General features: G+C 45.1%; 1 protein-coding gene across 3 annotated transcripts in view; it reads left to right on the top strand.

Moving 5' to 3' along the window:
• RIPOR2 (RHO family interacting cell polarization regulator 2) overlaps positions 1-25,836 on the top strand; it is a 73,217-nt gene that overhangs the window by 41,625 nt on the left and 5,756 nt on the right. For all 3 annotated transcript variants that reach the window (XM_068147533.1, XM_068147535.1, XM_068147534.1), the window contains exons 8-19: positions 887-950; positions 5,568-5,611; positions 7,059-7,184; positions 9,093-9,241; positions 11,450-11,579; positions 13,593-14,279; positions 16,864-17,048; positions 18,872-19,040; positions 20,431-20,566; positions 21,486-21,647; positions 22,927-23,085; positions 24,729-24,931. In XM_068147533.1, coding sequence (XP_068003634.1) covers positions 887-950; positions 5,568-5,611; positions 7,059-7,184; positions 9,093-9,241; positions 11,450-11,579; positions 13,593-14,279; positions 16,864-17,048; positions 18,872-19,040; positions 20,431-20,566; positions 21,486-21,647; positions 22,927-23,085; positions 24,729-24,931 — 2,214 coding nt within the window. The remainder of the gene's footprint in view (positions 1-886; positions 951-5,567; positions 5,612-7,058; positions 7,185-9,092; positions 9,242-11,449; positions 11,580-13,592; positions 14,280-16,863; positions 17,049-18,871; positions 19,041-20,430; positions 20,567-21,485; positions 21,648-22,926; positions 23,086-24,728; positions 24,932-25,836) is intronic.

The raw sequence follows: 25,836 nt of genomic DNA on the forward strand, positions 1-25,836 counted from the left end.
TGAAGAGAAAACTCAGCAAAGCAAAAGTATTATTTGTTTGTATGTCTTTCGGTGACTGCTTGATGATTTACAAAGACAGGTTACATGAGCCCCAAGAGTTCCTTGAAATAATAATATTTATGCTTTATGATACTGGGGTTATAGTCACGAACTGCTGCACAAGATGAAAAGCATAACTCTTCACCTAACTTACGTCCTTCACATTGTGCAAATTTTGGGGTGGCAGGTTGGCTGGAATCTGCTGCGTCCTATCCAGTTTCACTTGCTATAATCAGTATCTCTTTTGTTAAACAGGCAGTAGATGAAGAAGGGTCTCAGTAGTGTGGCAAACATCCCAGCACACATGCTGTGACAACCTTCCTAAATCTGGAGGAAGAGCTGGAGAATGTCCAGTACCCATCTCCCACAGTCTTTTTTCTTTGTGTAGACCCTCTTTCTTAAGAGATTAAATCATTCTGGGAGTCACTTTGGCATGGAGCTGCTCCTGGCACATGTCCTGGCTGGAGAGGACTGGGACAGCAACCAGGTTACGCTTCAAGGGCCATGGCTGCCTTTTGCCAACAGGTGGATTAGAGTGCAACAGAAGAGCATGGGGGTTACATTCAGCCCTGGAGTAAGCAGCCACAGCTCAGCTGCTGTTTTTAAGGCCAGACCTAGCTAGCAAGGATGGCTCTGGCAGAATGATTTCATTGCAAAATATCTTTCATCTGCATACCAAAATATTTCCTTCCATACAGGCTTAAAAAACAAACAAAAACAACCCAAAGAACAAAAAACCAACACAACAAACACACACAAAAAGAAAACCAAACAAAAAACGCCAGACAATCACCAAAACAAAAGGCAGAAAGAGGGTTTGTCTGACCTTACTGTTCTCTTTTTCCAGAACATGTGTACCATAGAAGCAGAGCTGGAAAACCTATTGGGGGAGTTTTGCATCAAGATGAAAGGTAAATTGCCTTCTCATCTTTCCCTTCTTTCTCCTAAGCAGTTGCTGTGCATGTTAGTAAGAGCTCCAAGATTTGCTGGTGTGATGTGTAATTATGATAGATGTGGGGGTTTTCCCCTCATCACCCTTATTGACGAACCTTTAAACCCCCAAATTGCACCCCTGCCCTGTGGAAAGGACCACAGAGCCAGGGACATCAGAGCTTACAGAGAGACTTTCCAAGATGCTGCTGCTTGTTTTTAAGGCTAATTACCGCTCTCAAACACTCTTCCCAATAGCCTAAGCAATTCAATTTCAAAAGCTGCTGCACTTTTTGTCTCTATTTCCATAATCCTTTAAGAAGATAACTGGGAAATTATGTGAATGCCTATGGAGCTGAAGTTCAAAAAGCTTTCTTAACTTGATTTCAGATCTTTCTGCATTCTGCTTATCATGACTACTGCTATTTTTGACCAAATGTTAAAAAAAACAAACAACACATCAAAGACCTGGGGGTAGTTTACCATTTAAACACTGAAACAACTCAGTGGTGCAGTTCACCTTTCTGTTTTAGTCCTTGTCTTTATGACAGGGGACTTTATGGGTTTGAAGACAATGGAGTCAGTTTTCCCTGAAATTTCAGTGAATCAGCAGGTATTGTTAATGCTCTTATCCCTTTAAGACTCAGTGTCTTAAAGAAGAGATTGGGGAGGGGAGTATCTTTTTTTTAGATCCTCAGTCACTAGCATGAAAATAGTTCTGTAAAACAAAATCAACATCTAAATATTCACGCACTCTTAATTCTTCTCTTGAAACCTTGCCAGTTAAAAAATCCACAGTATTGTTGATGGAGTTTTTAGAGCTCACAAATCTCATACAGGATTTGGATTCTGCCTGCCTGTCACGCTTTTGAGTTAGTTGTAACCCATGGTTTCCCTGAATATGACATGACCTAGCTTAGATTAAGTTCAAATAGGTGCTCCATGCTCCCACTTTAGAGAAAAAGAGCACGGCACCTGTTAGATTTCTCCTGGCTCCATCCCACAGCACCAAATTTCAAGTCTTAAAGTCCTCACTCTTCAGTACTGGAAGGGCAGTCAAAGGTGGATAGATATATAGTTACAGGATGGACACCCAGAGACTGACTCAGGTATTCTGTACAAACCCCCCCAGCAGAACTGCGGTATAGACATGTTGAAGTACGAAGTCAAGCAGTGTAGAAAGGGAACTGCATCGGGCCAAGTCCCGTTGGGTGTTTCATTACCTGCTGTAAATGCAGTGCAATGCACAGCTCCTGCCAGCTGGATGTGTTGCAGATGTCACAGCGTCACAAATGGCTAGGCTGAAAGGGTCTTGCCCCTTCTCTTCGGTATACGCAAGTCCTTCAGCAAAGCTCAAGGACTCTCCAGAAGGCAGATGCTGTGCTCATGTGCAGGAGCAGAGCACAAACCACAAACAACAGCTACTTGTGAACACAATGCTTGCAAGCCCAAATTGGAAAGTGGCAAAGCGCTGCACCATTAAGTATTCTCTAATTAGGACACCTAAGATTTCTATCTAGATAGTTTTCCCTAGGAATACAAATCCAATGGGACAATCCAGCCATTGCTGTTGCTAAAGTGCACAACAGCTCTAGCATAAAAGCTTGCAGATCACGCAGCAAGCTCCCCCCTTATGTTGTGCTGCAGCATATCCAGCTAACTTTAGGATCTAATTTAAAATCAAAGCATTCCTCTCCCCAAAGCTTATCTGTTCCTAGTCATTCCAGTGAAAGTTATTTTTATTTTGTGCCCTCTGTCACTTACACTGGAAAGAAGCCAACCTACACAGTGCTGTCAGGAAGCAGGGGACACACACTGTGTTTTTGTGAGTGACTTTTCTTTTGTTTTCTTAAGCCTAATCATTTTTTTCAAAATAAAGATAATAAACCTGCCAGCAGGCTTGGATTACTGCTGAGGAGGACTGGGTTGTTGAAATTAAACAGGCAAATCCAGCATGGAAATTGAGAAGTTCCTGTATGACCAGTATGATCTATAGGGAAGTGTAGGAAGAGCCAGGAAAGCAGGAGGTGAAATGCCCAGACCTTTCACACAGGCAGAGCAATGGCCTGAGGCAGCAGGGGCTCTGCAACAGGGAGCCCAGCACCAGCAGCCACAGCCCGCACATCCAGCTTCTTGTACATGAGCAGACCTGTACATGCTGCATGAACTGGGGGTCCTAGTGGATGGAAGGTTGACCATAAGCCAGCAATGTGCTCTTGTGGCCAAGAAGGCAAATGGTATCCTGGGTTGTGGTCAGTAGGTCAAGAGAGGTTCTCCTCCCCCTCTACTCTGCCCTGGTGAGGCCACATCTGGAATATTGTGTCCAGTTCTGGGTCAGTTCAAGAAGGAGAGGGAGCTGCCTGAAAGAGTCCAGCACAGAGTCACCAAAATGATTAAGGGTGTGGAATATCTTCCTTATGGGGAAAGGCTGAGTGAGCTGGGGCTCTTCAGCTTGGAGGAGATTGAGGGTGACCTCATTAATGTTTATAAATATGTAAAAGGTGAGTGCCAAGAGGATGGAGCCAGGCTCTTCTCAGTGATGCCCAATGACAGGACAAGGGACAATGGGTGGAAGTTGAGGCATAGGAAGTTCCATGTCAACAGGAGGAAGAATTATTTCACAGTGATGGAACACTGGAACAGGCTGCCCAGGAGGGTTGTATGGTCTCCCTCTCTGAAGATGTTCAAGACCGACCTGGATGCGTTCCTGTGTAATCTGCTCTAGGTGATCCTGCTCTGGCAGGAGGATTGGACTGGACAATCTTTCAAGGTCCTTTCCAGCCCTTAACATTCTGTGATTCTGTGAACATCAGGTGGCCACCTTGGAATGACCCTATCCCGCAATCACTTATGCTGACACCCTGGAGCAATCTCCCTTCCCATCTGCATTGCAAGCCCAGTGGTTCTACAAATGCATGACATTTCAAATGGTATGCTAGAGCCTCCTGCCACGTGCATAGCCCCCAGAAGCCATTCGGTTGCCAAAGAGTTGTTTCCTATGGAAGTACTTATCCCCTGTAGACAAGTCAGTGCTTAGACCCCCTCTTCAGCAGGCTGAAGGGACTTGACCAGCCTGGTTGGGCCAGTCACTTCTCACAGACCTTGACTTTGGGGAATATCCATGTGAAGTTTTAAGATGTGTTTCCCTGCCCATCCCATCCACTGAGCAAAGAAAAGAGCTTTTATTTTTCTCAGATGCTTTCAGTGATGTGTCCCAGCAGAGATCAAATTCTCATACAAAAGCGTGCCTGGGGAGAGAGAAGCAGCAGTGGAGTGCTAGTAAGCTTAAATTATTTATAAATAGTAAATAAATTAGAAAGGAATTGGTAATATGAGCTTTGTGAAGAGGCCTCTCTGTTCTGCTAAACAGTAAGAGAAGCAAAGAAAACTCTTTTCTAGTCAATGAAATGGACGAGAAGGATGAGCAGATCACAGGTACAGGGACTGCATGTGGGGATCTAGTTGCTCCTACGGTCCAGCTAGCTAGCAGGACTAATTCATCCCAGTAAAGAAAGCCAATACTAGGGTTCATTGTATTTGCCTTGATTTCATCACACCCATATATGTTCAATCATAGCATTCAGGCATTTTAGGATAAATGCAGTCCAAAGTCTTCAGCAAGTTTGTTTTCCTTCCTTTCTCTGGCAGAGACTTTATATGTGTCCTCAGTATTGTTTCTTCAAGCATATGGCAGTATGGTTTCTTCTTAGCCTTGCCCAGGCAAAGCTGGGCAGATCTTTATACCTAAAGCAAGTGCATTAGCTATGTATTGAGGAGATCTGTGAGAAAGGAGAGGTTCCTAGTTCCTAGAAGAGAAGTCACAAGGCCAGAAGAGGGACAGTAACTTCCCTGGGACTTCAGCATGGTTTCTCAGGAAGCTTTCACTTCATGTGCACAGTGACAATATAGAAGTAGCATCACCATGTCTTAGTTTTAAGAAAGTAATAAAGAGAAAAAAAAAGGCAAACATACCCCACAAGGGCTTTGCTGCACTACTTCTCTCTTTCTAGGGAAAGATAGGACAAAACTCAGATGCCAATCATGTTTTGTGAGGTTCTTCCTATTGAGAGATACTCAGAAGATATGGGAATGATCATCTTATGGAAATATCAAGCAGAAAGATTCACTCTTGTCTTTCCATTAAGATGTACTAAAAAGGAATCTCTGTTATAATGTATGGCCCAGTCTGATTAGTGTTAAGCTGCTGTAATAACCAGCAGCTTGCCTACATCTCATGATAGTAAGGGTCTTAAGCTGAGTTTCTGAAGCCAGATGACATCAGGAAGCTGTTTCTTCTTTTCCTATATTATTGTATAAAAGGAAACTTGAAGCTTTGAACTGTTGTAGGGAAAAAAAACTGGAAAGAGCAAATCTTCCCTATACAAGAAACCAAACCCAGTGAATTTTATATTTAAAAAAATAAAAGGAAGAAAATTAGGAGGAGCCTGGGGTGTGGTGTGGAGGGCATGGAGGTAGCAGCAGCAGCACCCTCAGGTACCCCACAACACCCTGCTGCCGGGCATTGCTGCATCCTGGACCTTGCTGTGCCCTGGACAGCCCAGGTTCCCCACCAGCTTCTCTGTGTCTTTTCTCCCCAGGTCTGGCTGGCTTTGCTCGGCTCTGCCCAGGAGATCAATACGAGGTACGCCTGCAGTGGGGTACGGGTTATGTAGGAGCATAAGAATCAAAAGGCAGGCAGATGTCTGCTGCCTCTTCATGGAACTGCCCCAAGGAACAGTTATTCTTTTTCCTGTATATACTCTGAAAAACTTTGCAGTTGTCTTTATGTCTGCCTGAGTCAGAAGGTCTGTCGGAAGACCTGAAAATTCTTTTCAGAGCACTGGGTGATCAATCGTTGAAGAACTAAAAGCTTTTTTTCTCTTCTCTTTTCTCTTCTCTTTTTTCTTTTCTTTTCTCTTCTCTTTTTTTCTTTTCTCTTCTTTTCTCTTTCCCCTTTCCTTTCCCCTTTCCCTTCGCCTTTCCTTTCCCCTTTCTTTTCCCCTTTCTTTTCCCCTTTCTTTTCCCCTTTCCTTTCCCCTTTCCTTTCTCCTCTCCTTTCTCCTTTCCTTTCCCCTTCCCTTTCCCCATCCCTTTCCCCATCCCTTTCCCCTTTCCTTTCCTTTCCTTTCCCCTTTCTTTTCCTCTTTTAAGAATCTTACTAAGGACAAACCTTTCTGATTCCCCTTGAAGAAACCTCATATGCATCCCATGCATGCAAAGCAAATTTGAATGCATCATTGCAAATATCCTTACTGGATGTTTTAGGCTTTACTTCATCATGAAACAGAGCAGCAGAAAGACACAGAATAACCATTTCTTGAGGCCCATGTCAGAATCTCCGGTCACAGCAGCGTTCCAGTGAGGAACATCAAGGTTAATTAGAGATAGATTACAGTAAAAGCCTCCAGCTCTAGGCAGAAACCCTGCAAGATAACCCTGCAAGAAATTCACAGTGGCTTGATAACAGATCCCCCCCAACTAGTACTTCCCAGCTGCTTTGATCATTGATTCATTTGTTCCCACTCTCATTCCCTGTGACAGATCTCTCATACCTGCAAGCATTTTGTGCTTCCTCTGCAGGGCAAATTAGTTGGTGCAGATCTCTCCTAGCCAGGTCCACAGCCCAGAATGGAATAAATGGAATTGTTGCTCTTTCTGCTTCAAATAGTGCTCCTGGACCACGGATCTCATTCATTTCCATCACCAGCCAGCCAAAGTCTTGCACCTGGGAAGGCCTCTGATGGGAGATGGCTAAAAGCTTACCTACCCTCACCCTTGCCTGGTAGAGCAGCAGATCCAGCAAGTTGTAGATGTTACAAAAGGCAAAAGGGGCTTTCATGTCATCCTCCCAGATCTCACTCCCTCCCTTACACACACATCTCCTCCACAACCAAATTACAAGAGTGGAGAGAGGCAGAGATTCTGTGGAACAGTCCTTTTCCTTCTAGCTTAATGGGAAGCAGAAGGGCAGCACCTACACCCCTGGCTCTTCCAACCTGCTTCAGACCCTTTCACTGATTTTATTTCTGATACCTGTTGATCATGAGTGCAGATTTCAGAAGAAAATTAGAGGATATTTCCTTTTCCAGATTTTTATGCGTTATGGTCGCCAGCGGTGGAAACTGAAAGGCAAAATAGAAGTGAATGGCAAGCAGAGCTGGGATGGAGAAGAAATGGTTTTTCTCCCTCTCATTGTTGGGCTGATCTCCATTAAGGTACGCATGCTGACTCCTTTGACTGAAAGAAAGGCGGGAGTCAAGAAGTTGCTTTCTCATGCACCATCAGCAAAAACATAGCAGCAGATCATTGAACTCTTCAGAAATGAGGCCTCATAAGTATCTCCAACACACCTACTAGAGTCAAGCACTATTGTATTGTCCAACCTAGATGCTACAACACTGTAATCAGCCTGGGAGTCCTGTGGGAGAGGTTGTCCTAATGCTCCCCAGGCTGATGTCATGGTCACAGTAATATGATTGCTCTTCAGCAATTCAGATCATTTGCACCAAAGCAAGGTGACAGTAAAAACCTGTTTGCTAACTGTGCTCAGGAAAAGAGCAGTGGAAAATCCCAAACCAAAACCAAAAAATCTCACTGCTGCTGAGTTTGTTAATACTGCTCAGATAAGAGACCAGCATCTGTTGATCTGGAGAAATACACAGGTCTCTCATTTGGACATACGAGGTCAAGTTGGGCAAAGCTGGAACAGTCGTGACATCCAGTATCATCACCCTGCACAGAACAGCAGTGCTACAGCGTGAGGTAGCAAGGCTGTGAGGTTTCTGCTTGAACTGAGATGGGAGTCTGTGGAGAAATCACTCCGATGTTTTGGCAGCTTCCTGGAGCATTTCTTAATGCCTACAGCCTCTGTTGCCCTCTAACTCTGTGCCCCATCCCCAGGAAAGGAACAACCTTTGCAACTCCTAGCAGTTAGCAATAACTTTTCTTCCCAAAACAGAGTCTTTCCACCACTGTTCTGTCCCCTTGTTGCCACAGGCCTCCCCACGCACTTTTCTTCTGGCTGAAGGTCCATGTGCTTTCCTTCCAACAAACCTCCAACCCAGAGATTTCCATTCCCTGACTCCTGTCTAGAAATTTCTGCTAATAATTGTTGCCCAGTTAGGCAGCCTAAACAGAGGAGTGTCTTGAAAGTCTCATAGGAAATGTCCCACTTAGACACTGCAAAAAGTTGATGGGAAAAAAATTGCAGGTGATTACAAACCCACCAACAAAATAACCCCAAATACGTGAGACAGCAGATTTTCATAAAGTCAAGTTGTGACACAAGGTGAATCACTCTCCCCAATCTAACAGCACAGATAGAAGGTGGAAGGTTAGGAGACAGCCTTTTCTTACAGCACAAAAGCTATAAACAAGAATCCCAGTACTATTGAAGTTACTATGTATATTCTCACTCCTTTTTGGACTGTCTCCAAAGACAGTGAAAGGTTTGAGGTCTGACTTCCAAGCAAAAAGGCAAAGGTTTATTTGTGTAGGAACAACGGCATATATAATTGTCTGTTGGAATTTTCAGGAAGGTTTATCTTTAAGTACAAATAGTACTCTACTCTTAACTATAAAAACATACATGGAGGTGGTTCTCCACCAGTAGGTCCACGGAAGTCCTCACCAAAGGCCATCATAGATGCAAACATAGCTTCAGATTTACAGGAGGTGAATATGTAGAAGAGAGCTGCTTTGGGGATTACTAAGATGGCAAGCTGCACCAGGAGGGTCCCTGTCATGAAAACTGTTAAGTGCTGAGGGAGTGTTAGATGGGAAAAATAAGCTTTTCCTTTTCTCACTCTTCCTTTGGGGTCTGCTTATGGTCACTACAAAAGACAAGACTGGATAGCCCCTTGGTCTGAGCCAGTATGTTGTTGCTCCTCTGACACCCCTTAAAACATAAAGAAAATGTAGAGGCATGATCATATGCAACTATGAATCAATTTTTTAAAAAATCTGAATGTCCCCCTAAATTATGAAGGTGCAACAGACATGGTCATATTTTAGAAGCCTTCTAGGAAGATGTTCAGACCAGAAAATCAAAGCTATATTTGCCTTGTAATTAAGGATTGCAGTGGCTTGTGTGGTCCTAGGTAACCTGTTCTTGTCCCCTACAGGTCACTGAAGTTAAAGGACTTGCTACTCACATCCTTGTGGGAAGTGTTACTTGTGAGACAAAAGACCTGTTTGCAGCTCGGCCTCAGGTGGTTGCAGTAGACATTAACGACCTTGGCACAATAAAGCTGAACCTTGAAATCACCTGGTAGTAAGTAGAGGGCTGGTAGTAAGGTCGGTGGGTTGGTCAGTTGGTCGGTGGGTTGGTCAGTTGGTCGGTGGGTTTGGTCAGTTGGTCTGTGGGTTTGGTCAGTTGGTCGGTGGGTTGGTCAGTTGGTTGGTGGGTTGGTCAGTTGATCTGTGGGTTGGTCAGCTGGTCTGTGGGTTTGGCCAGTTGGTCAGTGGGTTGGTCAGTTGGTGAGTTGGTCAGTTGGTCTGTGGGTTGGTCAGTTGGTTGGTGGGTTTGGTCGGTGGGTTGGTCAGTTGGTCGGTGGGTTTGGTCGGTGGGTTGGTCAGTTGGTCTGTGGGTTGGTCAGTTGGTCTGTGGGTTGGTCAGTTGGTCGGTGGGTTTGGTTGGTGGGTTGGTCAGTTGGTCTGTGGGTTGGTCAGTTGGTCAGTGGGTTGGTCAGTTGGTGAGTTGGTGAGTTGGTCTGTGGGTTGGTCAGTTGGTCAGTGGGTTTGGTCAGTTGGTCAGTGGGTTGGTCAGTTGGTGAGTTGGTGAGTTGGTCTGTGGGTTGGTCAGTTGGTCAGTGGGTTTGGTCAGTTGGTCAGTGGGTTGGTCAGTTGGTGGGTTGGTCAGTTAGTCGGTGGGTTGGTCAGCTGGTCGGTGGGTTTGGTCGGTGGGTTGGTCAGTTGGTCTGTGGGTTGGTCAGTTGGTCAGTGGGTTTGGTCAGTTGGTCGGTGGGTTTGGTCGGTGGGTTGGTCAGTTGGTCTGTGGGTTGGTCAGTTGGTCAGTGGGTTTGGTCAGTTGGTCAGTGGGTTTGGTCGGTGGGTTGGTCAGTTGGTCTGTGGGTTGGTCAGTTGGTCAGTGGGTTTGGTTAGTTGGTCAGTGGGTTGGTCAGTTGGTCAGTTGGTCAGTTGGTCTGTGGGTTGGTCAGTTGGTCAGTGGGTTTGGTCAGCTGGTCAGTGGGTTGGTCAGTTGGTGGGTTGGTCAGTTGGTCTGTGGGTTGGTCAGCTGGTCGGTGGGTTGGTCAGCTGGTCGGTGGGTTTGGTCGGTGGGTTGGTCAGTTGATCAGTGGGTTTGGTCAGTTGGTCGGTGGCTTTGGTCAGTTGGTCTGTCAGTCAGTTAAGCAACTGCAAAAATTCACCCAAAGAGAAAAGGTCCACCCATGTGGTCTTTTCTCTTGGTTTTACTCTCTGCTGAAGCATATAGGGAGGAAATTGTGGCACAAGTTTCAGAGATGAGAAGCAGTTGATGGTCAGCCACTGGTTTCCTGTGTTACCTGTGGCAGATGGGGCTGTGTCAAGCTTGTTGCCTGTGCCTAGTTTCAGCTTCTGAGTACTGACATTATGGGGCATGTGAAACAGTGGTGGCAGATGATAGAACTGTGTAAAGTGTGTACTTCTTCCCCAAGATCAAGAAAGGGGCATAACAGAGTCTTCACATATTCATTACAATTTTTTTGTAATGTCAGTGTGAAGTTCATTTAGGTTGCTCTGGGTTTGCAGTAGCACAGCCGAGTTCAGAAGTTGGCCCATCATGTAAAGCTGGCTTTGAAGGGCTTCATATACCTTGAGGATGGTGGGAGGTCTGGCATCACCCACTGTAGGCATGGTGCTTAGAGAGACGGTTTAGTGGTGGGCTTGGCAGTGCTGGGTTTGCAGTTTGCAGCTGGACTCAAAGATCCTCAGCGTCTTTTCCAAACTAACCAATTGTGTGATTCCAGCTGCTCTGGCCAGCATAGGAAGGTTGGCCAAGTGGTATTAGGATTCAAACCCATTTCACGTGGTGCTTTAATAAAACTGGTGACTGCCTCTTCCAAAGAAGCAGCGAGGCTTTTAGCTTTTACAGTTGTGTGCTTTTTCCTGTAATGCAATAAACATGAAGGCAGCAGCAACAGCTACTGGTTTCCTTGATAATGCAACGGCTCTACTAATAGCAGGGCACCTTTCTCATTAGTATGTGTGACACTTGGCAACTCAAATCCGAGAATACTTTTTATGTGAGAAGAATAACAGCAGACTACGCTACATAAATAATTTCTGAGAGTAGAACACTTTCATCAGAACTGAAAACCACACTTCTGAGCTGCTGTCTAATTAACAACGTTTTCTTTTAAACACTTCTGTTAAAAAAAAAGCTGCTACCTCTGGGTTTTGATGTGCTAATAAACCACCTTTTCAAAAGTCCTTTCCATGGACCTGAAATTCCTCCTCACTCAACCTAACAACCATTTTTTTCCTGCTTGTGTGTCCATAGCCCCTTTGATGTTGAGGACTTGACCCCATCCACTGGAAATGTGAGCAAGACATCTGCTCTCCAGAGGAGAATGTCCATGTACAGCCAAGGCACTCCTGAAACACCAACTTTCAAGGACCACTCATTCTTTGTAAGCTCTGTTCAGCTTCATGTTTATGTAATGAGAAGCCCTAGAACAGTTCACATACTGCAAATGCCTCATTGTTTTACATATCTAAGCTTTGTTACCCTGGTTCCAGGAGGTTACCCTTACAAAATGCTTATAAAGCAAGTGCATTCCTAGCTGCTAGTCCTAAAAGAAGGTGACTGTGATTCTGGCATCTTTTAAACTATGTGGCCAACTATTGCACATGTATTCCTCTTGCCTAGCTGCTGTAATACTTCAATAATACTTATTAAATGTGTCTTCAATTTGTAACAGTAGTTAAACCATTATAGCACTAATATCTTTAATGTATCCCAGGGTAATATTTGCCCCTGTCCTGAAGGTATTCACAGGGTGCTTTTACATCTTGCATGAATCCAATTCTGAAAGCTTAATCAGGACTGCATATAAACCAAGCAGGCCATCTGTACAGATAGGAATTCACAAGTGCTGCATCCCATGCCTGTAGTTTAGTGCTCTGCTACAAAGCATTCATTTCACTTGCCATTCCTCCCACCCTCTTTGCTTTAACCACGGAAGAAGTGGCTGCATCCTCTGCAAGACAGGCCAAAGTTGACAATCTTAGATGCTCTGCAAGACACTTTCTTTGACAAGCTTCGTCGCAGTCGCTCTTTTAGTGACCTGCCATCACTCAGACTCAGCCCAAAAGCCGGGCTAGAGCTATATGTGAGTTCTGGTTTTTTGTTTGGTGAAGGATTTTTTTCAGTCCCTGTGTGGCATCTCTATTCCCATGCATGCTGCATATGTTGCTCTCTGTTGCAGCTCACTCATTTTGCTGACTGATTAGAGGAGGGAACATGGCTGTGAGCCCATGCTGCTCACACGAAATCAAAATTCTTCTTGGTTTATACAGGGGTAATGATCTGAAGCCAACTATATGTGCGTGAAGAGCAGGGTAAGAATACAAGCCAACATGGTATTCTTAAAAATCACCTGCTTCACTGACTGATGTTACATATTTGCCTAGTCTTTCAGATGCTAGAAGCATAAGCATGTTGAAGGAAAGAAGAAATGAACCTTTGCATGTAATTGTATCTAGAGGCAAAAAACTGCTAATAGCTCTGGGGAAAAAAGGTGTGAGTTCTGGGCACCAGCTTTACACACCTTACCACTTACCAGCACAAGAATGCCTGCAGTTATTTGCAGCAAACTGTCAGCAAAATAGAAGTTGCCTTTTGTGTGTATTGTGCATTTCCATGAACTGGCCACATCACAAAGCAAGATTTGTAGGTCCAATAGACAGGTTCTGACTCCTACAGTGATTTTTTTCCCCATAGGACAGCCAGAGAGATGAATATATATGTATCCTGTGGTCATTTTTTGGTCTGTATACCCCGGTTTTGCTTCCTAAATGATCAATGTTCTGCTCAATGCACCACCACACAATTCTTCTGTTTCATTTTGGCAGAACAGGACTGATGTATAACTCATGTCCAACAAGTATTTAGAGATATCCATGCCATATGCAGAACATACTTTCAGCAGAAAATAAATAGCACGGCGCTATCACCACAGTGATATTACTGTGTGTAATAGTGCCGTGACACTGGAGAAAATTTTGGAGAAACTATGTTAAATTTTAGGGATTGCTACTTTAGAAGTCAGGAAATACATACAACAGAAATCTACAACAGGGATGAAAACGCAAACAAGGTGGCATCAGCATAACCCCATGGAAAAGAGGGAATCTGGCAGGGCAAGCAGGATTTGGGTGTCTGTTCTGGGACTTGCTTCCTAGAGTTCTCCACTTACCAGAGAGATGCTGAGCCCAATTTTTCCAGCAGTGTTCCTGATGAAATCAGGACCCATGTCACATGAAAGCAAAGTTGGATTTGAGATATTTTCCCCATCTCTCAAGTCTTGAATGACTCTCTAATCTTTTTCCTTGCATTTTTCTTTCCTGCTCACATACTGCAGGGTTTTCTTCTCTTTCCAGGGCTGCATGTAAAACATTTTCTCTCTCTATTATCTTTTCAGTCGAATTTGCCTGATGATGTCTTTGAAAATGGAACAGTGACCACCGAGAAGCGACCTCTTTCTTTCACTTTTGGTGACCTGCCTTATGAAGACCACGTACCCCCTGCTAACTCAGCAGAGTCCTCTTCTGCTCACGTCAGCTCCAGTCCTGACATCACTGCAACCCCCATCCAGCACCAAGCTCTCAACTCCTCCAAGAGCTCAAGTCTGAACTGTAGCAGCAGTGATTCCCGCAGAGACTCTGTCGCTGAGCAGAAGGACCTGCCACCCCAGGGAGAGGGAGCAGAAGATGAGAAGGCCACCCCAAGGGTAGCTCATGAAGTTTGCCAAAAACCTTCTGATGCTAGGAGTGATCATGTCTTTATAGAAACAAGTGTCCCAGTGTCTCTCCTGCAGGACACGGATGAAGGTTCAGAGCTCAAGCCCGTGGAGCTGGATACCTATGAAGGCAACATCACAAAGCAGCTAGTAAAAAGGCTTACGTCAGCAGAGGCACCCATGACCCCAGAGAGGCTGCCATGTGAGGGATCAATTAGTGGGGAATCAGAAGGATATAAGTCTTACCTCGATGGAAGCATTGAAGAAGCCTTGCAAGGGCTTCTCTTAGCTCTTGAGCCTCACAAAGAGCAGTATAAAGAGTTTCAGGACTTGGACCAAGAAGTGATGCATCTAGATGACATCCTAAAAGTGAGTACATTTTCAGAACATACTACCCTAAAGAAGATCTCAGTGGCTAGAATCTCCTCCCCTTCCTCACAAACATCAAAGTAGGGTTTTTTTGAGATCAGTAAAATTCTGCAGTAGCAGTAGATTGGCTCCTGCTTGGAGCATTCTTTCACAGTGTTGCATTTTTAAATGTGTTGGCAATATGCTTACCATAGCCTTGTCTCCTCAACCAATGGAGCTTTTAACCTGATCAAAACTTGGGGGAAAGAGAAAAAGGTGCACTGGCAGAGTGGTAATTAAATTACACCCTTCTCCGCAGGAGCCACTTGTGAACCCATTGCTTGTGTCATACTGGAGATTAGATTGTAGCCATCCTTCTGCCTTTGAAATCTCTGGGTAGTATCCTCAGTGGGCGTACTTTAGCAGACTACCTCTGAGCTCTCTGGAGCTGTGCACATCTACACCAGCTGGGAATCAGGCCTTGTAGCCAGAGAAGATGACTTTCCTAAATTGCCAAATGGGTTTAGAAGCACAGATCTCACTGCAGGTTGCCATCTCCCTGTTGCCTAGGCTGCTTCTGAGCCTTCTGGTTTTTCCCAGATCCATGTTTAAAAGGAGAGACATCCTGTCATTACACCAGGATGGACAGAAAATGTTGAAAATTAGAAAGAAGAAAAGAGATTTGCATGTGTGTTGTTAATGTGTTTACCGCTGATCACTGTGACTCCTGTCTCCCCCATGAATAATAACTCATGATGCATTGCTGTGCAAAGAGTATTATATGGGAATTAATCATTTCAAATGCTTCATATTCATATGCAAGTTTGTCTGCTAGTCACTTAAGCCTCATCATTAAAAAAATATGTCTGAGGAGGAAGGAGGAAAGCATTGCTCCTTCAGCATTATCTTTTTACAAAGCAACTTGCTAACATCCTTGTTTCCATGGGTGTTTGCAGCTGCCTGCTCCTTCCCCAAATTAAGTGCTTTTTTGACAGCTTGCACCCCATTTCTTGCACTGTTTTCCAAGGAGGTTCAACCAGGCAAAATTACCAGCACTATTCTTTTTTAACTTTGTGGGTGCTCTGCAAAGAAGTTAACTATCCAAACAGCAGAGGGACAATGGAGACTGCTTATTTACACTCCTCATCAGAAGTTACAAAGTGACAGACATAGGATGGGTGGGAGAAGACAGAGATGTGCAGGCAGGATTCCTGCGTGCTCCAGAAGGACACCTCATCCAGATCTGCTTCTGTCTGTGTTTCACCTGTTGATCGTCGTGAAGACCAACACAGCAACCCCTGCAGTTGTGCTGGGCTCTCCACACAAAAAGGTTGGGCTGGAATCTAGCTGTGGCTGAAGAATTCTCTCTCTTGGCCATGTCAGATGGGCAGAGAAAAGGAGAAGCCCAAATGTTGCTCTTTGCTTTTCCCTGAAGAAGCTGCACTACCTGGCCTGAAAGAAATGGTAGCTAAAACCATGGCTGCAGAGGAGGAGGAAGCAGGATCCAGCACCCACCCATGTCACAGATCTGTTGTTCCTGATCAGCTGATCACTTGCCTGGTCAGCTGAAGGAGTCAAGCATCCTGTGTGACAGTACTGTGTGAAAACAAATTGGAAACAGAACCCCAACTCCCCTCAGCTCTGGAGGAGCTGATGCTGAGTCTGAACTTGGAGACCAGTGCATTTCTCTCTACAAGCTGAGACAAAGTCCTGGCTCTTGGCTGGGACTAGAAGATGTGGCTTGTGCAATGGCAGCAGCGGATCCTGGTTGGTTCTGATCAGACAATCACATAGTGGTAATGGTGTTTAAGTCATTGCACAAACCAAGGGAGGTGATCCCTCAAATTACATCTGATCCTGCAAGGTGACCCTGGAAGCAACTGTGTGGGCATGTCTGGATGAATCACCCCGTAGGACCAGGGCCTTTGATACTTCCTACAGCAACAGCAAGGCTTCTGTCATGTTTCTTCCCAGCAGTGAGATGGAATGGCTTCCCCTCTCCCTAGCACTGTTAATTTTTGAGTTACAATACTGTCTTTCTCTGTCACACAGGAATCTGATTCTTGATTGGCTTTTCCTTGATAAGTCATATGGCTTCAAAGGCCACAAAAGTCCTCTCATCCCCAGTATAAATGAGCCCAAATTAATTCCTGGCTAAGCTCCACTGGAGTTACCTCTGGAAAAAAACTCTGTAGTGCCATTGGCTTTTGCAGGCAGAACAGCAATTACGGAGTGTGCCCTCCTCTTTCAACTAGCAGTGCACTGATTGCTGTCTCTGCTTTTGGAGGCTGCCAAAAGCTGCATCACTTGCATTCAAACTGTACATATTTCTATAAAGCACATCAAATTTTGCCTTTCAGGGTTTTCCTTTGGGGTAGGATGGGGAGGTGGAATGGAAGGAGTTTTCCACTCCTCAGGCTTTTACTGTGTATGCTATGAATATGAAGGTTTGAAATGAAACACCCAATAAAATGAAGTTTTAAAAATAAAATGAAGAATTTGACATTTTTTAAAGCTTTATCCTTTCTTTTTTATTTTCTGTTTGAATTTTCTTTCAGTAGTAGCTAATACCTGGGGTTTTCATTGGTTCGTTCTGCCTTTGCAGTGCAAGCCAGCAGTAAGCCGAAGCAGGTCCTCCAGTTTAAGTCTAACAGTTGAAAGTGCTTTAGAAAGCTTTGATTTCCTGAACACCTCTGACTTTGATGATGAGGATGGTGGTGGTGTGGAGGTTTGTAATGGTGGAGGAGGTGCAGACTCGGTATTTTCAGATACTGAGATTGAGAAGAATAGGTAAGTTTGCAGTAACTGCCAGCTGTGCTTATGCCAAACTGATACCCCAGCTCTTTGTTGCTAACAGGGCATCCCAGTGCACACATTATTCAAGGAAGACTGACTAATCTTTGATGAGTTGATAGGGTCAGAGGGCTCCCTGCGACTGCTACATACAAAATTTTAGCTTCCAGGATAATTTTTTCACCCTGTTCAAATACAGGCAAAACTGGCCTCCAAAGGAGAAGGATAAATTAAATTAGGATGACATCAATACTAGCAGAGCCTCTTCCTTGACATTGGTTTGGACCTGGCTTTCTTTGGATGTAATAACTAATTCCTCTGTGGTTTTTTCCCCCCCCTCCCTTTGTCTTTTCTCTCTAGCCGAATGAGTCTTTGCAGTGGATTAAGCTTGTCAGTAACAGTAACACAGGGCCAGATTTAAGCAGCATGGTGTAGGTTTCCTTTGGAATGTAAGAGTGATGACTGGTACTCTGTTCATGGCCCCGTGTGTTACTTGCCCTTCTCTCATCACCTTTGGTCTTTCTGAGGGGAAAAAAAAAAATAAAAAAGGCAAAGCAAAAAGGAAAAAGCAAAAAGCTGTGGTGGTTGTGCCGTGGTCTGCCATTGTTGTGTGACCTTAAGATGCTGTGTTTCAATCATTACATCCTGAAAGCATGTTTGCATCCTCCAGGCTGACATGATGCCCAGCTGGCACATAAAGCAGCACTAGAGCTGGGGAAAAAAAAGAGCAGAACGTGGGTTCCCTTGCACCCTGTGCTTCCCACCCAGGGAACTGTGCTTCTTACAGCTTATTGCAGCCTGTATAAAACAATTTTGACTGCAAACAAGCAAGCAGCACGCAGTTCCCATCGTTTCACTGCATATCTTCTTTCCACGGTGGGGATACAAATTGGAAGGTCGCATTGCTTGCTAAATTGGCACCCTGAGTTCAGTTCAGTCAGTGTGGATTTAAGGATCTGTCTTAAACCAGACACTCACTTGAGCATAAATTTAAGTTAGTTATAAGCTTAGAGAGCAACTAAAACATTTTAAGTTAAAGTAGAAGTGAAATTTTCTTTTTTTCCTCTCTGGCTCATCCCCAGAGAGTGTAGATTCCCACTTCCATTTTTAGATGTGTAAGTGTGTGACTCAGTGTAAAGACTGCAAGTGTTGAAACTTCTGAACTTGCAGCCAAATCCACTTGCCATCTGGGGACTGACCTCGGGCTTTGCATTTAAACACAGGGAGGACCATTTGTACAACAAGACAATGTTGGAAATAATGATTTAAAACACAGTGAGACGAGCTTCATGCTTTTACAGAAACAATTGGCAAGTTAAGCTGTACCCATCGTGCCTAAAACAGCAAATGAAAACATCATGTCTCATAGTCCAGCAGTGGTTTCCCTTTCCTTCTTCAGTGAGCATTACACTTGTCAGGAGGAGGACTCAGAAAGCACAGAGATGTTCTTAGCAGCTCAGTGCTTGGGATGGCACAAAATCTAATGGTGATTGGGGAAATGATTCACCAACAGATGGGAGAAAACTGTCACCACCAAGTGACCATAACTGGGTTAAAGGGGCTTGCTTTTGGAGGCATTGCATTGCTCAAGGCAAGCTGGTCAGGGCACAGAGAGCTGCCCCCTCAGTGGGTACAGCCCTTCTGTGCCTGATCAGGGTAGCACTGCTCCTTGGTGATATGATGTGTTCATCGTGAGGTTTCTGTCTGCTTTCAGCTCTTTTGCTGTGCTTGTTGCCCATCACCCTGAGTGAACATGTGTGTGTGTGTGTGTGTCTGCTGCAGTGGTTGGCCCTGCAGTGACCTCTTTAATCCTTCCCCAGTTACAGGACAGAGCACCCAGAAGCCAGAGGCCACCTGAGTGAAGCTCTCACAGAAGACACAGGTGTGGGCACCAGTGTAGCCGGCAGCCCTCTGCCCCTGACCACAGGGAATGACAGCCTCGATGTAACCATAGTTAAGCACTTGCAGTACTGCACACAGCTCATTCAGGTACCAGGCCCAGCACATTTGGGGCATATATTTTGAATTTTTCTCTGCAGGCACAGGTATGCCTGCAGCATGGGGTATGAGCAGGCCAGCAAGGTCTGTGCTGCTCCTGGGAGGCAGCAGGAGTGCAGGGCTGGGAGTGTCATCATGTTAGGGTAAGAAGGTGACAGCCTTCACTCTCTACCAGAGAAGCCTCCATCATCTTCCTGCCCTGGCCCATCCAGAGCAGACCTGATGCACAAACTATGGGACACATTGCAGGTGTAGTGCCCAGCAAGACTGATGGACAGAACAGCAGATGGCAGGGACAGCCCCTGCTCTGGGCTGCAGATTTTCACTGTCCTTGCTGTGTGGTCCTCAGTGAGGTCAGTCCCCAGCTAGGGCAGCCTCTCTCTTCAGAAGTAAACTGGAAGCCTGTAACTCAAAAGCACAAATTTCCCTGTGTGAGCAGGGGAGATTGTCTGCAGCACACAGAGTGAAGGCAGCATGTGACAGTCCCCTGGGACACCAAAACTGTCTGTTCATGCACACAACTAACTAGCACATCCGTTTACAGGGTATTTTTCAGAGCCCAAGCACAGCAGATGTGACTTTAAACCTCCAGCAAGCAAAGACACTGGGGTTTTCCTGACAGATCAAAATACACCACAGCTTCATCTTTGCAATTATTTGACTCTTTCATCTCAGATACAGTTAGTTTTGCTTTCTGAAAGGCCCATGGAAGCTATACAGAGTGATCCTGACTTCAGCATCCTTGCTGAGCTGGACACTGCTGACTTCCGAGTATGAGAAGAAAGGAAATGGTTTAAATGCAAGAGTACACAGTAAATGTGAAGCTGCAGGAGAAGAGCTCAAACTCTGTCCACACACAGAGCAGATTTGACATGAAAAATACTGTGGACTGCTAAAAATAATGCACATCTCAGCAGCAGGGAGAAAACACCAAATTAGTAAAGGCACCTAGGTAGTTGATCAGAGCTGAAACTGAGTGGAGAAACAATGATCTGCATTCTGCCTCCAAGCAGGTGTGTCCTGGAAGTCCGTAGCCTATGTTATGTGAATGTCAGACTGATCTTTTCTGGCTTTAAGGCTTATGATTCCTTTAGCTTTGCAGAGTGTATAAATCAGAAATTAATTATGCAAATAGCTGCTTGGATACTTGAGTGTCTGGATCTGGATGTCAGTGTTAAAGGTGTAATCAACCAGGACCATAAATATCCCAGAGACAAAAAAAAACTTCTGAAGTTAAGGAGCTCTCCTGGTTGCAGCCAGTGCCTTTGCCATTGCACTTTTGCAAGTGCTGAGTGTTTTGGAAGGTTTTGGTTTCTTCTGAGGCTTTTGGACTTCTTGGTTTAGTCACTTCTTTTCCTCTCTTCCTGTTTGTCTGCACCAGCAAATTGTGTTCTCCAGTAAGACACCATTCGTGACAAGAGACCTGCTGGATAAGCTGTCCAAGCAGATCCTAGTGGTGGAGAATATTGCAGAGATCAGCACTGAGAACTTGGGAAACATCACCTCCCTTACTGATGGTAAGAGACATGTTAGGAGGTTTTCTTCTGAAAAGGGTTGGTTTGGGCACAGGTGCCTGCTGAAATACTTGTCGAGCAGAGCTCACCACGACTGCAGGAGATGCTACTGTAGTAAGGGCTGACTCATGGCTACCAGCAGTAACAGCAGTCACCAGAGCTGGTTGGGGGCCTTATTATATCTTCAGGGCTGGTATCAAAAAAGGACAGAAGGACATCTGATTTTGCTTGATGTGCAGAAAATGCACATGGGTCATTGATGCAGTGAGGTGGGGATGCTGCCACCTCTGAAGAGCCATATTCTTCCTCCACTTTCCTGAGAAAAGACAGGATCTGTCTTACACTGTCAGAGGCATAACACAACTCCTAGAAGGTTTTCTCCGTTTTATTTTTAGTCACCTCTGTAGAGACTTATCTAGTTATTTTCCTTGGTTTTGCACCTACTTTAATAAGTTGGAGGAGTCTGACAAACACCTAGTTATTGTACACCATGAGCACTCTGGCAGGATAGCTAAATACAACATGGTGTGTTTCCTTGGTGTATCAGAAAACTGAGGCACAAATTGAGTGATTTACCCAAGACCATAGTAAGAGCTAGGACAAGGACCGGTCTGGTGCAGACCATTTGCAGTATTCCCCTGGTATTTTGTGCTATTAAAAAGGATGAGGCATCAGTGCCCAGAAATGGAACAGGAGAAATTTTTCTCCCATCCTACCATGGGAAACAGAAAAAAAACCCCATCACATTACAAACTTGAGGTGAGCTCTCTGAAGGTAATGGCCCAGGTGAACTGTAATTCCCATCAGTGGGGTGGGGTGAGATTTCCGCCACTCTTACCACTTTTTCTCTTCTGGAAGTCGATGCTTGCAGCATAGCTTTTGTTTCATCATTCTTTTTTTTTCTCTTTTTCTTCTTCACCAGCAATTCCAGAGTTCCACAAGAAGCTGTCACTGCTGGCATTCTGGATGAAGTGTACTGGCCCTTCAGGAGTGTATCACACATCTGCGGACAAGATGATGAAGCAGCTGGATATCAATTTTGCTACTACTGTCAATGAGGAGTGTCCAGGACTAGCAGAAACAGGTACCAACTGCTGCAAAAAAATGTGTCAGTCATCAAAATGGAGAGGAGTTGTGTACTGGGCTTTAATCAACCTTCCTTGCTCTGGTTTCCAACTCCTTGGAGGACTGTCTGGCCATGGCTCCACCTCATTTGAAAGCCAGTGCAACAACTCTTGAAAACAGTTTTGGCCTCAAATAATCAGATCAGAACAGGAGAAATAGACAAGGTCAGCTGAAAAGAAAATCCTGGTTTGAGGTTTATGAGCTACTTAGAAAGTAAGTCTATTCCTAAATACAGATTTGCAAGTGACTCTAAAGTAGGAATCCTCTCGATTTTATGTCTGCATAATATCCATGCTCCATTATAGTTCACTGAGATGGAATATTAATACACATGCAAGTGAGTCTGTCTGAATATGAGTTCCTATTTGGAGTGAGATGTACTACATCATTCATCAGCTCTCCCTGGGACAGAATGGGGATGAGAAGTGTGGGCACTGCAATGCAGATGCCTGCCCAGGGCAGTGTTTTCCTTCCTGTTCCATGTTACAGCTCTTACAGACAGTGCTCAGATTAGCTTTCTACATGCTACATGCTCATGAAGAAGCATAAAACCAAGCAAAGTCAAATCCTGACTCTACACACATCTGCTACTTCAGTGGCATCATGCAGATGCAACTGGCAGTCCATGTGGATATGTGTTCAGTGATACAGAATACTGCTCTCTACAACTACCTGAAGGGAGGCTGGAGCAAGGAGGGGGCAGCCTCTTCTCCTTGGTGTCAAGCGACAGGACGTGGTTACAAGCTGCACCAGGGGAGATTTAGGCTGGGTAATAGGAAACATTTCTTCACAGAGAGGTTTATCAAACATTGGAATGGTCTGCCCAGGGCAGTGATGTAGTCACCACAAGCAACATGTGGACCTGACACTTAGGGACATGATTTAGTGTTGACCCTTCAGTGCTTGCTCGAGGGTTGGACTGGATGATTTTTAAGGTCTCTTCCAACCAGATATGTTCTGTGATTCTGCAATTCTGTGAAAGGATGGTCTGTCAATAGCACAGGAAGCTACATGAGCCCTTCATGAACCAGAAGAGGTTCCTCCTTATAAAGATATCCCCTGGTGATGACAGCTAGACAGGAAGAAGGTCTGTCTAGCTTCTAACCTAACCACAGTTGAAGTCAGAAATGTTGGGAAATATCTGGCTCTGATTCTTTCTGACTTTGAAGTGAACTGCAGCATTTTGCCAGCAGCTTTTGTTCTCACTAACACATCCCTCTGTCTGTGTTTGCCTGCAGTCTTCAGAATCCTGGTGTCTCAGATCCTGGACCGGACAGAGCCTGTCCTCTACTCCAGCATGTCCTCTGAGATCATCACTGTCTTTCAATATTACAATTATTTCACCAGCCACAGTGTTAATGACCTTGGAAGCTATTTGCTGCAGCTTGCAAAAGAAGGTAGGCTATATAAATCCTGCTGGCTAACGGGGAGTACATTGATGTCCTTCTGATCTCAGCACAGAACAGTTCAGCCTGAGGCTGATCTTACAAAAGAAAGGGAAAAAGGAGACACAGAAGTGACTTAGATGCTGAGTCTAAATGTGCCTGAACAGTTGTACCTACCAGCAGTGTGCCCAGGTGACCAAGAAGGCAAATGGCATCCTGGCCTGCATCAAGAACAGTGTGGCCAGCAGGAGCAGGGAGGTCATTCTGCCCCTGTACACTACACTGGTTAGGTCATACCTTGAGTACTGTGTCCAGTTCTGGGACCCTCAGTTTAGGAAAGATGTTGAGTTGCTGGAATGTGTCCAGAGAAGGGCAACAAAGCTGGGGAGGGGATTGGAGCATAAGCCCTGTGAGGAGAGGCTGAGGGAGCTGGGGTTGCTCAGCCTGGAGAAGAGGAGGCTCAGGGGAAAACTTATTGCTGTCTACAACTACCTGGAGGAAGGTTGTAGCCAGGAGGGGGTTGGTGTCTTCTCTCAAGCAACCAGCACCAGAACAAGAGGACACAGTCCCAAGCTGCACCAGGGGAAGTTTAGGCTCGAGGTGAGGAGAAAGTTCTTCACTGAGAGAATTGTGGAATGGGTTGCCCAGGGAGGTGGTGGAGTCACCATCCCTGGAGGTGTTCAAGAGGGGATTGGACGTGGCACTTGGTGCCATGGTTTAGTCATGAGGTCTGTGATGACAGGTTGGACTTGATGATCTTTGAGGTCTCTTCCAACCTTGGTGATTCGGTGATTCTGTGAAAAGGAGCTGCTGCAGATGCAACCTCAGCCATTTCTGTTTCCATATTCAAACAAGGAAAAAACCTCTTGAAAGAGTTAGTTTTCAGAAAATGGCTGATGGTGGTGGGCTGGGAAGTGCCTGCAGCTTGGATGATATTCTGGTCTTTCACCATCCTGTATGGAGAGACCTTCTGAAGTGCTGGGCTCTTCTCAGGAGCCAGGGCATTGTAGCACCTGTGTCTAGCAGACTTTACCACCAAGAGGCAAAGGGAGAACCGGACGCCCCACAGAGCATGCTAGACTGCAATCCCTGGCAAGCCAAGTTTGATTCTCTATTTGAGAGGGAGTTTGAGAAACCTTGTCTGGTTTTCATCTTTATTTGGGCATAGCAGGGAAATCTTGCTCAAAAATCCAGAAGGAAAAAGTAATGTCACCCCACCTCTGCAACATGAGGCCTGGCTCTCGGTGGCAGATATCATTCAGCCTAGGAAAAGTTCTCACAGAGATGCTCTGGAAGGCAGTACACTGACAATATTAGGTATCACTTCTTACAGAGAAGATTTGCGTCTTCCAAAAGAAAGAGAAGATTTGACAGGTAGACCCCTGGCTCTGGGTAGGTTCTCAGTGCTGCAGTGTCCCATCTAGCACATCTGCATCACCTTCTTTGGAAGAGCATCTGAGAAGCTGGCACAGACAACCTGAAGCCCAGACAATTGCTCTTTTAGACACACTGCAGTATGGATTCATAGTAATTGCTCAGAGGGGGACTTCTCATGGCCTTTTTGTAAAAACTAAGGATAGCCAGCAGATAAAAGAGTAATCTGTAATACTGAGAGGATACAATAAGTAACAAGGGCCTTTCTCTTGTACTTCTAGCCTCTGTGGTTCAGGTGCTGCAGTCAGTGAAAGATGGAAAACTGCAGCAAAACGTGGCCAAAATAAACTCCAATAATCTTCCACCACAGCAAGAAGTTTTGAGAGCTTTAGCTTTACTTCTCAATGAAAACAAAAATGAAGTCAGTGAGACTGTGGCATCACTTCTGACAGCCACAGCAGAAAACAGGCACTTCAGGGAGAAGGTAAGTGGCAGAAAATCACCTGTCACATGAGAGACCTCTATCATCATGATGTTTTTTCCTTCCTGTGTGTCTCAAATGTGTACACTCATGAAATAATTAGTCCAAGCTTGATTTAAACTGATCCAGAGGGATTTCCTGTCCTCCATATATGCCAGCCTGTCACTGCCGTTATGCCAGTCTGCTACCTGCCATTAACACTACAGGTATACACAAACAAAACCCCGCAAATGCTACTGAGTGCTGTGCTCTCCAGCTGTCTTCCTCACATCAGCATTTCTGCTGGCCTGTCTCAGGCTTGGCTGCACTCCAAGGCTTCAAGGCAACAGTCCCCAGCAGCACCAGCACACACAGACAGAGGTCTGAGGTTTTAATTATTTTCCCAAAAGAGGCTGGCATCTCTGGGACCTTATGCCATTTCTGGAGGGGGCGGACTGCCTTGGGCAAACACAGCTCAGCTGTGAGATCCAAGGTTCGAGTCTATCACAAGACACTGAAGACAACAAGCAAGGACTGATTAAATGTAGACATTAAAGAGAAGGGAGAAGAAGAAGAAATGAGGGGTTGGCTTCTGCCCTTCATACCCTTTCCTAGTCAGGAGAGATTGAAATAAAAAGCAAGAAGGAAGTGGCAGAAGGAATGCAGAGGGAGGAGAAAAATGAGGGTATTCTTTGCTGCTTTTCTTTGTTGATCCAGTCCCCTCTCTGCTTGCTCTCCCACTTCATCTTTGATTTTTGCAGCCTCTTGGTATTTCACACCACCCTTCTCCATACCCAGCTTCATGGAGGCAGCATCTCAGGAAAATATAACCTCCTGGGACACGTGTGTAAATGATATCTGCTTCACTGTCTGTGGAAGGACCACAGGGTGCTTTGTATGAGAGCATTATGCAGCCTTATGCTGCAGAT

The sequence above is a fragment of the Melanerpes formicivorus genome, unplaced genomic scaffold (genome assembly GCF_026170545.1).
Source record: "Melanerpes formicivorus ecotype bairdi unplaced genomic scaffold, bMelFor1.0.p_v2 SCAF_15, whole genome shotgun sequence".
Taxonomy (NCBI): Eukaryota; Metazoa; Chordata; class Aves; order Piciformes; family Picidae; genus Melanerpes; species Melanerpes formicivorus.